This window comes from Anthonomus grandis, chromosome 1 (genome assembly GCF_022605725.1).
Source record: "Anthonomus grandis grandis chromosome 1, icAntGran1.3, whole genome shotgun sequence".
Classification (NCBI taxonomy): Eukaryota; Metazoa; Arthropoda; class Insecta; order Coleoptera; family Curculionidae; genus Anthonomus; species Anthonomus grandis.
In genome coordinates, this window is record NC_065546.1 from 57,177,845 (window position 1) to 57,196,350 (window position 18,506).

An 18,506-nucleotide genomic window follows, 5' to 3' on the forward strand; every position below is an offset into this window, starting at 1 on the left:
TTAATTTCTCGAAAACCACTAAAAATAGATATAGGAATACCCTATAAAAAAACAAACATCAAGCGATAGCGGATCAAAAAATAAAATAATATACAGGGTATTCCATTTAAAATAACGAAGATTCTACTACTTTTTAGTATAAGCGGCAAGGTCCTTAGATCGCTACCTAAAACCCATGATGCCAAATTTTGAAAAAAAAATCTATTTTCCGTTTTCCGTAAACGTCTATAAGGTACACCATCAATCACCCTGTAATTAAATAAAAAAATTTACCGCCATTTGAGCAAATGATCGAACTGTTTGCCCTTCTGATCCGGCTCGGGGCAGCAAAGGAGACACGCGAACTCGTTCGAATCCACGTCATTTTCGGAAATGTACGAGTGACACACCAAATGGACCGTAGCGGAGCACCGGGAGCATCTGATCAACTTGTACAGTGGCCCCAAGGGCATTTGGCACACGCAATTGGTGTAATCCACACTGGATATGAACGAATCGTCGCGTGAGATCTCATCTGGAATGAAAAACACCTGTTTTATTTGGAGTGGCACGAGGGAATGGAATAGTAACATTAAATATTAATTTAAACAGGGCATTTTAAATATATTATTAATTCTTCAAAATTCATAATTGGAAATATATTTTTCCGAAAATCGATAAGAAATAATAACATTTTTGACAACATATTTGAAAGAAAAAGTCAATATTTCCTCCAACTTGATTGTTGCCTGGCAACCGAAAATAACAGTAAGGAAATATTCATTTCTGTCTGTAAGGAAATGTTATTTCCATACAGTAAACTTTAGAACATAAATGCGAACAGGCTTTTTCCTAAACAATTTTATTTTTAAAACTTTCAGCACAAACAAGGTTAACATTATATTTTAAAATTATTACTTATTATTTGTTATATTTACTGTTATTTGACAATTAGTACAAGTATTGAAAACTGGAAGAACTTGAGAACTAATAGCATTATTTTGTTGAATATTTTCCAAACTAATAATTTTATTTGTATGACAATAACTATTACTATAAATGATCTTGATGTATTGGTTTTTGAATCCGGTATGGTAACTAAAAGTTTAGATAGTAGGTCTTGTATATCTTGTACCGTCATTTTAACCAGCTCGTCCATTCTGCAAGCTCCGGAAATTCCAAATATTACAGCTACCTACAACAATAAATAAGCATGTAAAGAATCCAAATATAATTTGAAGTTTTGTAAGTTACCTTAATCATTAAATATTCCTTGTCTGGAGCTTCCTGAATAAATTTGTTTATTTCTTCTTTAGTTAGAATCTTGGATTTTTTTAGCTTATAGGCATGTGCTTGTTGTTTTAGGAATGCCCGAAGTTTTGAATATTCAGATATATCCACATCATCTCTAATTGCAAGGGTTGCCTTCAGCATTGAATAATTGGCCCATAAAGTTGAAGAATTCATCTTGGAACCAAGCTCCAAGAAGTATGCCATTACAACATTTTCCGAGAAAGAAGTTACATTTTTATTCGTACGGTAGTCCATGAAGCGGTTGTATGCATAGTTATACTTATTTCTAGATTTTATTGGTAACAATTCCAATGATGCAGCATTCATTGCCTCCGTGAGTTCTGGGAGGGTTTCAGAAATGGAACAGTCATCATCACTCATCATTTTACACGTTACTTTGGCTTTTTAAAACGTTAAAAAATCAACACTTTGAAAAGACGCCACAAACTTTTCACTCGTCAAGTTTGACAATTTAAAATTATGTACTTCGTTTCCGTAGTTACAAAACAATGTTTCATGGCTTCTTTTATTTAAGGGAAAAATAATAATGTTGATTTAAAATTTTTAACATGATTAGTAATAATTTACCGTAATTTTAATGATTCCCGATTTTCGGAAAAATAGTATGTAGACCTCGTAGGAAAAGCCACATTCCCGGACATAAAATTAAAATTAAACCAACAAACCTACATACAAAATTACCTACTGCTAGAAATAGTCTAATTTAATTTTTTTAAATAATAAAAATTATGCCACTGGTTTTATAAATTTTCGTCAGAGCCAATAAATCAAACAGCGGACTTTTACATCAACACGTATAATGCTTAAAATGTTACAAAAGATACTGGATTATAATAAGTTGCAAACCATACTTATTTTAATTAATTAATATTACGTCTAAAGTCTTTACGAAACCAAACCGAATCGCACCCCGGTCGATAAGTGATCCCCTAAAAACATTTGTCTCCGATTCCAAAAATGCCGATGGGGTACTTTTGAGAAAACCCAGCGGCGGCGATTGATTTTGTGTGTTTTTTTTTAGATGTACTCTAACACTACGGTAAATGGTGAGAGTTACTAAAAATAAAATAGAAGAATAAGCCTAAAATATTACAAGACATATCACGTCACAATCCAAAAAAAAAGGAAAAATAAACTGTCACAAGGAAAAGGAAAGAGAAGGAGAGAATGGGAATACAACTGCTAATTGTATGTAGGACCAGGCAAGATTGCATTAAAAAGTTTTTTACTTTTCAGAATTGAGGTGTTAAAGATGTCAAAATATGCATCTTTATTGGTATGATACAGTGAGGACGCGCAAGTTGAACAAATTCATTTAAAATTCAGGGGGGGTCTTCGAAAAAAAAAACGCTCGGACACGTTCTTCAATTTTACAGTTAATCAATTTTTTCTTCTTATCTTTAAATTGTGTATATAATTCTGTTCTGTTCTAAGGAATGTGTGCGGCAAATATGCTATTTAATATATCATATAAGGCTCCACATGCATCATTAACGTTAGAGGATAAATACACAGTAGACCAGTCAGCTTCAAGGATCGAGTCATAAAGGAGATGGAAGTTGGCCTTTCTAAAGTTAAAAGAATGAGATAAGTTTTTATTGAGCAGAAAATTATCGACACGTTAGCTTGGCATAAGACAGTAAAATCAATTTTCAGTGCAGGGTGATCCAAATCCTCCAAGACAAAAGGCACGTCATTACGAGAAACAGTACAGGTGAAGTTAGCTAAAACAAGATCGAACAGTCTGTTATTATAGTTTAGGATGTGATTACACTGAACAAGATTAAAAGTGTTAGCAAAATTATTCACAGCAATAGACTTTTGACTAACATGATTACCTGTAGGTGAGTTAATAGAGAAATCAGACATGTTAAAATCGCCCACTATTATTACATTATGGCTTAGCTGTGATATTAAGAGTGTAAACTGATCCAGAAATTGCTCGAAAATTACAGATGTGATAGATGGTGGCATGTACAAAACAATCATGTAAAATATCTGTAATTTAATGGTAAATTTACAGCCAACAACATCGAGGGCGCAATACTGTTGCAAAAATCAGACAAACAAATTTTTTCAGACACCATGTTTTTAGAAACTCCACGGAGAACTTCGCCACTACGTGTGGCAATCACGGATTCAAATGTTCGGTCCGACTGGTAAACATCATAAGTCTTTGGAAATATTTCACCACTAGATAGCTCTGGCCTCAACCATGTCTCAGTGATGCATATGGTGTGAAAATACATACTGAATTTTTTTCCGCATCCTTTTCATCAACACAGATATCCTGGGCGAACTGTATTTATTGTTATACCTGCTTAGTTATTTATAGTTGCTAAGGAAAATAAAGAATTTATTTTGCCGTCAGTTACATTTGTGACAGTCTTTGGATAGAGAAAATTTATTTGTTGAATTGAAGATTTTACTTCCAAAATGGTTCACACACTAGCCGAAAGAGTGGAAATTATTCTAAATTATGGTGCCCAAAATCAATGTGCTCGGCACGTTTAACGCCAGACATTCGGAGAAGATAACTTCGCATAGGTATGTTTTGGACCTTATTACTAAGTTTACTGAAACTGGATCTGTTGCAAATAAAAAACGTGATCATCGGCGAACTTTGGATGAAGCCGCTCAAGTTGAAGTTTTGGGTCATTTTGGAATACATCTTAATACTTGATTACGCAAAATTGTTGCTGCTACTGGTATTTCATTAGGCTCTGTTCACACAGTTACCAAACTTCATAAATTTCATCCATTCAAAATGAAAATATTGCAAGAGTTAACCGAGGACGATTTCGATAGGCGAGTTCAGTTTTGTGAAACAATTACTGAAGCGATTAATGATAATACTATTCATGTAAAGAATATCTGCTTCAGCGATGAATGCACATTTTATCTAAATGGATTTGTTAATAAGCATAACTGTAGATATTGGAGCAATGAAAATCCTCATGCATTTGTAGAAGGGCATACCCAGTACCCTCAAAAAATTTATGTATGGGCAGGCATTTTAGGAAATAAAGTGATTGGGCCATTATTTACTAACGGAATGTTAAATGGAGACATTTATTTGGATATGTTAGAAAATACCATCAATCCGCTTATCACTGAATCCATTGAAAACCAAATCGATGATGATAGAAACCCTATACTTGATGAGGCTGAAATATATTTCCAGCAAAACGGCGTTCGGCAATGGCTAGACGACGAGTTTACCAGACAAATGGATAGACTTTTTTCTATGGCGTCATTTGAAATCTATTGTGTTTACTCCCCAACCTGAAAGTTTGGACTAACTTCGTCAACGCACCATCGACATGATATCCCACAACATGTTTTTGAAAATGTTCGTCAGGAATTTGAACATCGCCTATATCATTGTTTGGCCAAAAACGGGCAACATTTTGAACACTGAACACACTCTTTTTTTTGTTTTCTATCTGAACAAATTAAGATACAAAGATTTTTCTAATTTTCTCGAAAACGAATCGACCTATTTAAAAAAAATCAAACGTCAAAATAAAAGACTTCGAAAGACCTTTTAAACAAGCTATTACTCGATACCCCTTACCATTTAAAATTTTTAAGGGAATGACCCTGGGGGGCAGTGGGTGAAGTAATTTTAGGTTAGAAAGTTGTCCCCTTGACAAACCTCTTGACGTATTTCGGCGTTTTTTTTTAAACAGTGGTTTTCTATAAATCCCTGGTGGGAAGTTTTCAAATGAACACCCTGTATACACCGCATGTATCCTCGATTGTCAATCATCCTGCGTACACGAGTTATCGGAATGTTCTTATAGTTCTTACCTGCCGTAACATATCCATTTCTCTCTGACCCAGGACTCCCAATCACCCGCCTTTTCTTCAAAGCAGCCTCACCATCAGTTTGTTCCTCCTCGATTGTTCCGATCTCCTCTACGGGTACATTATTCTTGTCCATAATCCTCGTGGACATTGGAGTGGCCGCTCTGGAGTCACTGAACTGCAATAATTCTAAATATTAAAAAAAAAAACTTTTCTTGTTCGTACTGGTATTACATTTCGTCCTTTAGCGAGAGTGCTGACTTTATGAAATCCGGTACTGATGGCCCCAAGGTTGAGGAACCTTTCACCGAAAAAGTCGGCTCTCACCGGCTCCGTGGACGCCTCGAAGTAGGGCGGCTCATAGTTCTCGGGGACGCTCGAAATATAACTCAAATTGATGGTTAAATCGATGGCGCTCTCTGCATGTTTTCGTCCCGGGAGCTCGTGCAGGGTCTCCAAATATTCGGCCGTGGCCGTTTCCACATTGATATTTTCCTTTCGAGCCAGCTGTTTTTTTTCGTCTCTATTGTATTTGAGAATGATCAGGTAGGTTTCCAGGATCTCTTTGGTGCCTTTTTTATATAGGGTAATAATGACTCTCTTTAGCTGCAAAAAGGTTATAATAGATTAATTATTAAAAAACAGTTGGTTCTTACATAATCTTTCTCGATCGCATCGACCACCCCGTGCATGATCGTATGGAACATCCTGATAAACGGGTTTTGGGATTTTCGCTGATAAATACTATAACGCACTTTATCGTAGGTCCTAGTTACGAACTCCTTTTCTGGTATGTCGACTCTGTTATGGATGATATTTAATACGGTGATCTTGACGAGTCGTTTAACGTATTTTTTTGAAAACAGAAAAGATGTTACGGATTTTTTAACATCGTTGACCTGTAAAGTCTGTAAATAAAAGAGAGGTTATGACCATCGTACCAAAAAAAAACAGGGACATTAAAATTTAGGTAGGGAATTGTCTCCTAGTCTATTATAGCAAATCGCATTCCTTCATTAGAGGTAAAAACAAATTTAAAACGTACACGGGGTATTAAAGATAGGTTAGATGAATGGACAAAAATAACAATCAATAATCAAATTTTAGAGTGGGTTAAGGGAATCAGAATAATTTTTAATTCTAAACCAAAACAGTCTAAAATACCAGTTCCTTTTATCTCCAGAAAGAACTTAAAAATATATAAAGAAGTAATTCAACAATTATTAAAAATGAACGTTATATCTAAATGTCACGCAAAAAAGGGGCAATTCTTATCATCATATTTTTTGATAAGAAAACCAAATGGTTCTCATAGATTTATTCTCAATCTGAAAAAATTAAATTCTTTTGTTTTTAATCGCCATTTTAAAATGGAGGATTACCGCAATGCTTTAAGAATCATTTCGAAAGGATGTTACATGGCTAGGATAGATCTCAAAGATGCCTATTACCTCCTATCTATCGACAAGAGAGATAGGAAATACCTACGTTTTTGTTTTGAAAACGAGTTGTATCAATTCAACAGCTTACCTTTTGGATTAAGTTTAGCTCCTCTTGTGTTTACGAAGTTATTAAAAACAGTGACTAAACATTTAAGAGAGAGTGGTTGTAAGATAATAAATTTTTTGGACGATATTCTCATTCTTGGCAATGATTTTTTGCTATGTTATGAGGCGGTAGTTAAGGTTTCAAAGACTCTTACCAACCTAGGTCTTGTCATAAATTATGATAAAAGTTTACTTTGCCCTGTTCAAGAAATAAAATTTTTAGGTTTCATTTTTAATTCAAATCAAATGTTTTTTACATTACCCCAAGATAAGATATTTATAATTAAAAAACTATTAAAACAAACTAAAAAGGAAAATAAATTACAGATTCGAAATTTTGCTTCATTAATAGGAAAACTAGTCGCAGTTTCACCTACTTTAGATTATAGTTGGTTGCACTTAAAACCACTCGAGATTGCGAAGCAGAAAGCTCTTAAGTTAAATCATTACAACTTTAATAAATTTATGTACATTCCAGAAAACATAATCCCGGAAATCGATTGGTGGCTGGCAAAAATTTCTAGAGCTATAAAACCAATAAAACCACCAGCTTTTCGTTTTGAAATTTATTCTGATGCATCAGAAACAGGTTGGGACGCATGGTGTGGTGATATAGAAGCAAAAGGTTTTTGGGGAAAGGACGAAGTAGGGAGATATATAAACTGGCTGGAATTATGCGCTGCATATTACGGTCTTAAATCTTTGGCAAGAGAATACTTAAATTGCAGAATTTTGCTTTAAATTGACAACATTACGGCAATTGCATGTATAAATCAATTGGGTAGTATTCGACATCCTCATTTAAACAAAATAACACGCCTCATCTGGGAATGGTGTGAATCAAAGAATATTATTATATCGGCTTCATATATTAACACTTCTCGAAATACTAAAGCGGATATTTTATCTCGAAATAAAACCTACAATACCGAATTTGAGTTAAATGATGTTGTATTTTCAAAAATTATAAAAACATTCGGGCAACCAGAAGTTGATTTATTTGCATCAAAGCAAAATGCAAAATGTGAGAATTATATTTCTTCGGGCCCCGATCCAAACTGCCTTTGTGTGGATGCATTTACTATAAGTTGGCATCCATATTATTTTTATGCATTTCCCCCTTTTTTATTAATTGACAGAGTTATACAAAAAATTATTTATGAAAAAGCCACTGGTATTTTAATTGTTCCAAATTGGCCTACGCAACCATGGTATCCCGTATTTTTAGAACTTCTAATTAAAGAACCTATACATATTGCTCCCGATAAATATTTAGTATTTTCTCCTTTCAGAGGAACTCACCCCCTTTATCAGAACCTTTCCCTGGTAGCAGGGAAGTTGTCAGGGAATCGTTAAAAAGAAAAGGGATTACGGATACTGCTCTTCCAATTATGTAAGCTTCAGTAGCAGACAATACCTTAAAACAATACAACATTTGTTACAAAAGATGGTGGAACTTTTGCTTAGAAAAACAATTCGATCCTTATAACTTTAATATTAATTTGATTTTGGATTTTCTTCTTGAGAATTTCAATAGAAGGCTCTCTTATTCATCATTAAATACTTATAGAGCTACTTTTTCTTTAATATTTCCATTACAAAGTGAAGAGGAAAGTGTTTTAAATCGGTTTTTTAAGGAATTTACAATAAAAAGCCCAGTTCTCCTCGTTATTCGACTACATGGGATCCTAGCCCCGTTTTAGGATACTTGGCCTCGTTAATTCCTTTACAAGAATTAACAATAAAAGATTTAACATTAAAACTGGTTACACTACTATTATTAACATCTGGTCAAAGAGTGCAAACAATATCAAAAATTGAAATAGGTAATATTTTCCAGAGTTCTGAAAAAATTGAGATCAGAATACCCGCTAAATTAAAAACTTCAGGTATTGGCAAAAAACAACCATATTTGGTTTACTCATTCTTTAACGATAAACCAGAACTTTGTGTAGCTACCACCTTAAAACATTATTTAGAAATTACTTCTCAGTATCGCCTTCAAGAGGAGGCACTTATATTGACTTTTAAAAAACCTTTTCATCCTGCCTCTACACAATCTATAAGTAGGTGGGTAAAAGAAGTTCTTGGGAAGAGTAATATTGACACCAAAATATTTAAAGGGTATAGCATAAGGCATGCCTCGACTTCTGCAGCCGCAAGAGCAGGCTTAGATATTAATCTAATTCGAAATACAGCAGGATGGACTGAGAAGTCGATGGTATTTAATAGGTTTTATAACCTACCTTTAGTAAAAGACCCCAGCAGTTTTACAAATTGTATTATAAATAGCTTAAAATAAAATGTTTATAGACATATATATATATATATATATATATATTCAGAAAAGAATACTTAATGTATTTCAAATATTTTGTTGTTTTGTATAGTACTAGTTAAGGTTTGTTAGTTAGTTAAAATTGTTGAAGTTACAATTTGACAGAGTTATTTAGTATTTAATAATTTGATGTTTTCTCTGTTTAGATTTCAGTGCGAGTAGGATTAGTAGATATTATTATTTTGTTAATGCGTTTACGAAAATTTTTAGTAATATATGATTATTAATTTCTGCACAAAAACCGCAGTAATTTCATTACCTACAAACATCTACCAACACTATCATAGAAGGACGAAGATGCGATGAATAATTATAAGATTGGTTGACTTACCTGGAAGGAAGATCAATCTTAATTATTCGAGCATCGAAGTCCTTCTATGATAGGGCCCACCCTCCCAAAAATATTTAAATAGGCACCCTAGGATGATGCGATTTTTCGCGTCACAATAATGAACTGAGGCTAAGCAGGTAGAGAGACCCGGTCGCAGGTTTATTAATTTAGGAATTCTTCGAAATATCTGTGCGTCGATAGGCCATAAAATGGGACCTACCAACACTATCATAGAAGGACTTCGATGCTCGAATAATTAAGATTGATCTTCCTTACAGGTAAGTCAACCAATCTTATAATTTTATGTGCATAAAACAATATCTGAGGTAAGTATTTACCTTTGAAGTTCAAATTATCTAGAGAACATAAATTTAGTATTTAAATTTTGTGCATTCTTGGGTAAATCTGACGTTAAAATATCGTGTTGGAGTTAGGCAATTTTCATCTTATACTTACTTAGTTTGGATAGGAGATAGAGGCCATTATTTATAGTTTCGATGATAAACACAAAAGTACCTATTAATATTTTTTCCCCTATAATACCTATAAAAAATTTAATTTAAAATTTGGCTTTACTTTAAAAAACTAACATTATGAATTTTTGCTTAGCTATATAAAAGTATACTTTCTAATTAACGCTGTATATTTCAGAAAGAATCCGCAATCCCGTGCGATGAAAATGCTTTTATTGGCTAAGCAAAACATCCAGAAAAAGCCCAACAGACAAAGCGATTCCGAAAGCGATGTAACAAGAGATTTCTTAACATTTTGTGATACTTTTCGATCAAAAAATTTATCTACACTCTTAACTGATAGTACTAATCTAGCAAACTCCTCAGCATCTAATAACCACTTATTAGCTGACGACAATTTAATTACTAATGATGATTTACTCACCCTGGCTGAAGAAGAAGTTGCTAACCTGAATTTTATCTCCTCAAATTTTCCTGAAGATGAAATTAAAATTGAACCAGAAGATCGTCAGAATTTCGTTCCAGTCCAGAATCAATTCATGGTGAAGAAGTCCCAACCTCCAGTTTGGAAGAAGTTATTAAAGTTTCTTCAAGTCGTTCAGATAAATCTTATGAACCCAGTGAAAATGAAACAAGATCAAGTGAAATTGAAGTACTAGAAGAGCTACAAAATAACACTCCAATCGAAACCCCTTCACGGACACGCAGAAAGAAACGTCATCAAAAGGAATGGAAGAAAAATAAAAATAAGATTTTGAGACAAGAAGGAAAGGAATATTTTGGAAAACAAAAGCAAGAAGAAAAATGGAATTATGATATTAAAAAAAAAAGCAAAAGCTACAGGACCGAGATGCAAATGCAGTAATGGTAAATCACAAAAACCAGTAATGAAGTGCAATGAGATAACAGAAGATCAAAGAACAGAAATTTTTACAAGATTTTGGAATTTTTTGTGGAACGAAAAACAATTGTTTCTAAGGACGCTGGTTGAAAAGAAAAGTACTTCAAGAGCTAGGGACCGAAAAAAAGAGAACGAGTCAAGAAGGGAATTTACCTATATATATTTTCTTCATACAACATCCAAGATAAGAGTGTGCAAAACAATGTTTTGCAATACTCTTTCAATTGCACCAAGAACTGTTGCACATTGGTCGATTGAAAAAAATAAATCACACCACACTGCAAATGATTTGGTGGATGATGACCTTAATGATACGCGTGATAATAATTCCTCCCAAATGGTGAATCGAAAAGCGAAAATCGACACACAAAAAAAGAAAATTTGTGCAATTTCTTTAAAGTTCTTCCAAAACTAGAGTCACATTATTGTCGAAAGAGCACAAAGAAATTATACCTTGAAAGATCTTGGCAAACAAAAATGGAATTATTCATCGCATCTTCGTCCTTCTATGATAGTGTTGGTAGGTCCCATTTTATGGCCTATCGACGCACAGATATTTCGAAGAATTCCTAAATTAATAAACCCGCGACCGGGTCTCTCTACCTGCTTAGCCTCGGTTCATTTTATTGTGCCGGCGCGTGCAGATATTCGATTGTAAAAAGTTTGTGTTTGGTTTTTCGCGTTTTTAGTATCATAATAAGGTTCATAAGAAAAGGAAATTATCAGAATTAACCAGAGATGTGGACGATATCAAAATGACTTTAGCCCGTTTAGAGAAGAGGCTTTTACCGCAAACAAGTTCATCTTATTCTGGTAGGTTAATGTTTTTAATTTATCATTTTTAGATTACATAAATCGTTTGGACGGTATTCTTCAGTAATAATATAAGGTTGGGGTTGTTTTGACCCCATACCTTCTTATACAAAAATCTTCTGTTATCGTCTTGATTAACAGGAGATAAACAGGTCGTCTTGACCGTTAGGTAGAGGTCCTTTTTTTTGTTATTACTATATTATAGGACATTTTACAGATAATTTGCCGTTAGTTGTATTGACTAAAAATGTTCAGCAAATTTGTACATGTACACCTACCTACCTATAAGAGCAAGAATTGTTTTTTGACTTGCTTTGCCACCCAACAACATAATTTTATTGTTGTTTTGATTTACTTTTAATTGCACATTTATGAGTTTTTCATTATTTTGTGTAAAAGAGGGCAAATGCCTGGTTTCTTATTTAGACCTTTTCTATTGTTGCCAGATTCCGAAAACAGTAGTTCTACCAGTGATATGGATACTGGTAGACACGCTAATGGGACTCCTCCTGTTGACAACAGTAACTTACCTAATAGAGAAGCTCCTTTAGAAGTTGAGGTGCCAGAAGATTCTACCAAAAATGTAGAATACTTTAAGGACCACCCTATGGACCAGAAAATATTTGGCTCTATCTAAATATTCATGAGGAATTGGCTGTAAGATGGAGTTGCTACGTACGGGAAGGTTTACCTGTAGATTTAAGGAAAGAGTTGCTTCAAAAGCATTTAATTCCCGAAAATTGCAAGACTTTAAGTGCCCCTATTTTAAACGAAGAACTTAAACCCATACTTTCATCTCAGACCTTGAAAAATGATAATTTTCTATCAGGCATACAGTCTCAAGTAGGCATTGGGCTGTCGATACTGGGTACAGTAATTTCAAAGAAAATAGAAAAACCTGATCAAGAGTGTGCCACAAATATGATTGAACAGTTAATAGAGGTCGGTCAGTTATTCGCAAATGTACATCATGCCATGTCCTTAAAAAGAAGGTTCGAAATCAACCCCTTCATCAATGAAGAGGGAAGATTAGCAGCCAGCCAAATGGCGATAGATGAATATCTTTTCGGAAAAGAATATATTTCTAAGGTAAAATCTTGCCAGGAAATGAAAAAAGCTGGTAAAGATCTTTCAATCTCCAAGAAAGTGGATTTATCAAGACCTGGAACTTCGAAGGCATCATCAACTAATTTAAACTACCAGCGCACCTATCCTAGGGAGGGTGGACCCTATCATAGAAGGACTTCGATGCTCGAATAATTAAGATTGATCTTCCTTACAGGGAAGTCAACCAATCTTATAATTATATCGGTTTTATAAGAATAACTGGTGTATAAAAAACGATTCACAACCGCTATCTATTGCAGCATTTAAGAACAGTTTCGACGATTTTAATTTAGCACTTTTTTCACCTAAAAAGGATGAATGTGATACGTGTGTGGGTTACAAGACTAGTAATATCGACGAAGCTACCTATCAAGAACATCAGAAGAAAAAGGAGGAGGCACGAAAGGAAAAAGAGGTTGACAAAACAAAAGAACCTGTAAAATTTTTTTCAATGGATTTGCACTCAGTTCTACTGAGTCCAAAATCTAATGTCAGCGCTCTATATTATAAAACAAAATTAATAGTCCATAATTTTACAATTATGGACATTAAATCCTTGGATGGATATTGTTTCCTCTGGCATGAGGGTCCTGCCGGACAAACTGCCAACACATTTGCTACCATCATTTACAAGTTTTTAGAGACTAATATTATACCCCAAAAAAACTCTACTATACTCTATTTCAGAAGTGTATAGAGCAATAAACTGGGGAATTCCGTTCTGTTTGGCTACATTTCGTGGTAGTTCATAGGCGCAGGTACTTATAATATTTATGAATTTAATTTTCACGGATTAAATGCCTTTATTTTGAAAGAGATTAAATACTAAATAAATACTTTTAATCCTTTTGTATAGGTACCTATCTTTTAACGCTTTGTAACATGCAAAAATGGGGTCAGGTAATATATACAGACTATAAATACTTTTAAATCATATTTTAAACGTTAGTAGTCACTGCTACGCTGTAGTGTAATCACAATATTATTATCCCAATATTTAAAAAATGGAGGTATTCAGTCCAACGAAAAGATGTACTAAAAATTCTCCACTATCGCTGAGTGAAAAAGTTATTATTTTAAATGTACATGATTGCATAAAACACGATTACCCTAGTTTTACTGTGCAAGAAATTGTTGAAAAATGTTCTCGAATGAGTGGAATTGGAAAGTCCACCATTTTCAAATTGTTGCGGGAAAGAAAAGTAGCAGGTCAAGTGGAATCTCCCAAGCAAAAGCCAGGACGACCTACAAAAGTCCAGAGCAAAAGAAAGTTTTTTATCTTGATGAGACGTGGATTAACGAAGGTTATATAGTCCAAAAAATGTGGCAAGACAAAAATATAACCAGTTCTCGCCAAACTTTCATAGAAGGCCTGTCTACGGGTATTAAAGTACCTTCGGGAAAAGGAAAAAGACTTATAATCACACATATTGGAAGCGAAGAGGGATTTTTAAAAGAAGGTCTGCTAACCTTTGAGTCGACTCGCACAGGAGATTACCATGAAGACATGAACTCAGACGTTTTCGAGGACTATTTTGGTGAAATGATAAAATTTCTTCCGGCTAATTCGGTGGTGGTTATGGATAACGCAAGCTATCATTCACGGCGAATAGAGAAGACGCCAACTTCAAGTTGGAGAAAGCAAGAAATTATCGATTGGCTGACTGCAAAAGGTATTGCGTTTGAAGCAAATTTGATAAAAAAAGAACTGCTGGCAATAGCAAACTTACACAAAACTCGTTTCATGAAATACGCCGTGGAAGATATAGCCGAAAAATATAATATAACTGTACTGCGCTTACCGCCATATCATTGCGAACTAAATCCTATAGAACTGATATAGGCGCAGGTAAAAGGATTTGTAGCAAGACAAAACACGACTTTTAAAATGAAAGATGTTAAGCTACTGTTTGATCAAGCCATTACGGAAGCGACACCAGAGAATTGGCGAAAAGCAGTCCAGCATGTAATTAAGCAAGAGGACAAAATGTGGGATCTTGACAACCTCATCGATCAGACAGTCGATCCTTTAATTATAATGTCAAGAGGTGATGACAGTTCGTCAGATGACGAAGAAGACTACAATCTATTATAATTTAAAATTGTTATACACTGTTCAAAAAGTGCCAGATCCAAAAGTGACATTTTCAACTGTTTTACTCTACATATTATGTTCAATAAATTTGTGAAAAAAATATATTATTCCATTTAAACAAAAGTAACTTTCTAAAATAAAATAGCATTTAAGTACATTAATTATAAGGTAAAAAACAAGTCCCAGTTGCACGCCTTTGGCGAACCGTTTTCAATGTTTATCAGTGGGTAACAATGAGCAAAACTCATAAATTGACCCAAAACCGGGTGGCACTACCTGCAATCAACGAAAAGAAAGAATTTTACATTGAAACTAATACCCAACTAAGGTAGTGGCATAAAATATTGGTGGATCACCAGGTACCACTTTTGCATACCTAATGAGGTTTTATTGCTCTACACACTTCTGAAATAGAGTATAGTAAATTAATTTTGTACAGTGATGGTTGCACTGGACAAAACAGAAATGCAATTCTTGCCAATGCACTTTTCAACTTTGCACAAAAGCATGGGATTACAATTGAGCAAAAATTTTTAGAAAAAGGGCATACGCAAATGGAGTGCGATTCAATGCACTCCACAATCGAGCGGAAACTAAAAAACCAGAGTCATAAACGTCCCAGCAGACTATGTCAATATTTGTCAAACTGCTCGTATAAATCCGAAACCCTACGTGGTGGAGCACTTGGATCATACATATTTCAAAAACTTTCAAGATGTTCAATACATTAATTCCATCCGTCCTGGTAGATCGTCAGGTGATCCTACTGTAACAAACATTAGAGCACTTCAGTATAATGAACACGGAATTCTCTTTAAAATCAGGCATACAGAAGAATGGATGCCTTTGCCTTATAGAATGACGAAAAAAGATAAAAAAATCTGGAATTTAGAAGAGTTGCCGTTAATGTATCCGATACCAATTAAATCTGAAAAATTTCAACACTTAATGGACCTTAAATCTTCAATTCCTAAGGACTTTCATTTTTTTTATGATAACTTACCACATTTGCAAAATGCCTCTTTCTTTTTGTCTTTTGCTTGCGTCTTTAAAGTTTTTTTATAATTAAGTTGCAATGAATCAGATTGCCTATCTCCTGTTGCGAACCCATGCTCATGGAACGCATATTACCTAACTCCAAATAGGGTGAACTGCCCAGTTAGCCGGCCACCCCTAGTTCTCGGCCACTTTTTCACAAAATAGTTAATAAATAGAGCATTCTACAATTTATTTATATGAACATATCGCCCCTGACTAATGTAGTTCTTCGCGCACCATATTCACGCACCAACATCCTTATAGGCCAAAGCAGGCTTAAGAAAAATTCAGTCAAAACATGTACCTCCAGGAGTGCGTTGCATTTGCCGTTTTCTTACGTTTAGTGTAGTGTGCAGCTCGAAAGTAAATAGAATATAATTTCTGAAAACATCGAGTTTTGAGGTAAGTTTTGTGACTTTTTAGTTACTAAGGGGTTAATCTTTAATAATTAGATTAAAATATACAAGAAAACTTAATATTTAAAAAGAAAAATACGTGGCCGGAAAACCGGTCAAAAAAACCTTTTCTGCCATTTCTCGGCCAGGGTGGCCGAGAAGCGGTCTAATATAAATATTTTTCTTTATCTTTTTTTAACTTACTGATAGTTAGGGACTAGAGTGGGTTTCTCTTTTTAATAATATTCAGTTGGTTAGTAGATCAAGCCAGATCTCGGCCGGGTTTTTACGAAAATCAAGGGAGATATAAATATTTTGAAAGGGGGCCGAGAACTGGTGAATCCGCCTATTTTTCGGCCATTTTTATATTTTGCCATTAAAATGCATGCAAAAAATTAGTTTCTTGCAATGAACATATTGTTTTTTTACTTTATTAATTTTAAAAAAATTAAGATCTTAAATATTAAAAAAAAAAAACAGATGTACCTACTTGTAGGTCTGGCAAACGGATCTGAAACACCGGACGCAATGTTTGTTTTTATTTTTTTTAATTTTATCTTCAAATTATTATTTTAAAATTTAATTTAAATACATTTATAATATAATTATATACGCATTTAAATTAAATTTCACAAACAATATTAAAAAAAAAAAAAAAAATTAAAAAATAAAAACAAACATTTCTTTTGGTGTTTCAGATCCGTTTGCTAGCCTATACCTATTTACATTCTGTGTTTTTTATTTTTATTTAGATGGCTACCAAGAAAGGCGTAAAGTTAAACGTTTCAAAACCCCGTAAGATGTTCACCTACAATGAAGAAAATCTCAATGTAGCCCTTAAACATGTGAGGGAAGGAACCTTGAGCGTTAGAGCAGCTTCAAAAGAATTTGGCGTTCCCAGGAGCACTATCCAAGATAGAGTGGCTGGAAGAAAACCAGATGAATTGAAAAAAACTGGGCCAGAACCAATTATGACAATTGAAGGTGAGAAACGCATAAAAGAGTGGGCTATAGCGCTTGCTAAGTCCGGATTTCCAATAAAAAAACATGAGTTGATGGAGACCGTTACTAAAGTTGCCATTAGTAATGGAAAAATCGATTCTTTTAAAAATAATAGGGTTGGAGAGAAATGGTACTTGCGATTTCTCTCGAGACATCCAGAACTAAAATTGCGTGAGTCTGAAAGCATTAATAAAGCACGGGCAGTAGTCACCGAAGAGTATATTAGGTCATGGTTTAGGGAATTGAGTAATTTTTTGGAAGAGAATAATCTTCAAGAGGTTATGGAGGATCCTACCCGTATTTTCAACGGAGATGAATCAGGATTTTCATTAGATCCTAAAACAGGAAAAGTTCTTGCTCCTCGGGGTCTTAAGAACGTATATTCAGTTAAAAAAGGCAATGAAAAGGAAACACTGACAGTTCTTATTACATTTAATGCACATGGAGATATTTGCCCCCCACTAGTTGTATTTCCGTATGTAAGGCCCCCGAAATCAGTTATTATGAATATGCCTGATAATTGGGTTCTTGGTAAATCCGACAGTGGGTGGATGAAGAGCGACGTATTCTATGAATATGTTTGCAATGATTTCAATAAATGGCTTGAGAATGGCAATATTAAAAAGCCAATCATATTATTTATAGACGGACATCGCTCACATTTAAATATATTTTTAAGCGAATTCTGTGAAAAAAATGGAATTATTCTTTACTCACTACCACCCAACACCACCCATGTACTCCAGCCCGCAGATGTAAGCGTGTTTAGGCCATTGAAACACCAATGGAAAAAAACCGTCAGGGAATGGCAAAGTACACAGGATGATGTAACCAGTTCAATTACAAAAGTGAATTTTTGTAAAATATTTCAGCAAAGTTTAGATAAGGTAGATATGGTGCCTTGCATTAAAAATGGATTTCGTAAATGTGGACTCTTTCCATTAAATCCGGACAATGTGGATTACACAAAGTGTGTCCAAAATGTTTTAGAAAAAAACAAACGCCCAGTCCAAAAAGAATATGACATTAAACAAGAAGAAATTGATAATGCCAAAAAAGTGATAAATCTTATCGAAACAAACTTAGCTGCCAAAGGTGTTGACGCAAAAATCATTTACCAAACCATAGATGAAATAAAGGTAAAGACTGAGCATGAAACGATAAATATTATAAGTGACATAACTGTTAATGACATGGAAATAACAATACATAAAGATAATTCATTGTCAGAGTCACTACCTATTGGTAGTATTGTCCCAATGGATTCTTTGAGTATAATTCCCTTTGAGGATTTAAATTTAACATTGACAGATTTGCCGTTGGATATATCTGTCACTGACATATTTGGAGCCAAAGAACCAGA

General features: G+C 34.2%; 1 protein-coding gene across 1 annotated transcript in view; it reads right to left on the reverse strand.

Annotated features, from left to right (window-relative positions):
• The window catches only part of LOC126744987 (uncharacterized), a 28,349-nt gene that overhangs the window by 7,423 nt on the left and 2,420 nt on the right, over nucleotides 1–18,506 (reverse strand). The window contains exons 2-5 of the mRNA XM_050452649.1: nucleotides 5,760–6,011; nucleotides 5,338–5,709; nucleotides 5,107–5,281; nucleotides 274–514 (exon numbers count right to left, since the gene is read on the reverse strand). Coding sequence (XP_050308606.1) covers nucleotides 274–514; nucleotides 5,107–5,281; nucleotides 5,338–5,709; nucleotides 5,760–6,011 — 1,040 coding nt within the window. The remainder of the gene's footprint in view (nucleotides 1–273; nucleotides 515–5,106; nucleotides 5,282–5,337; nucleotides 5,710–5,759; nucleotides 6,012–18,506) is intronic.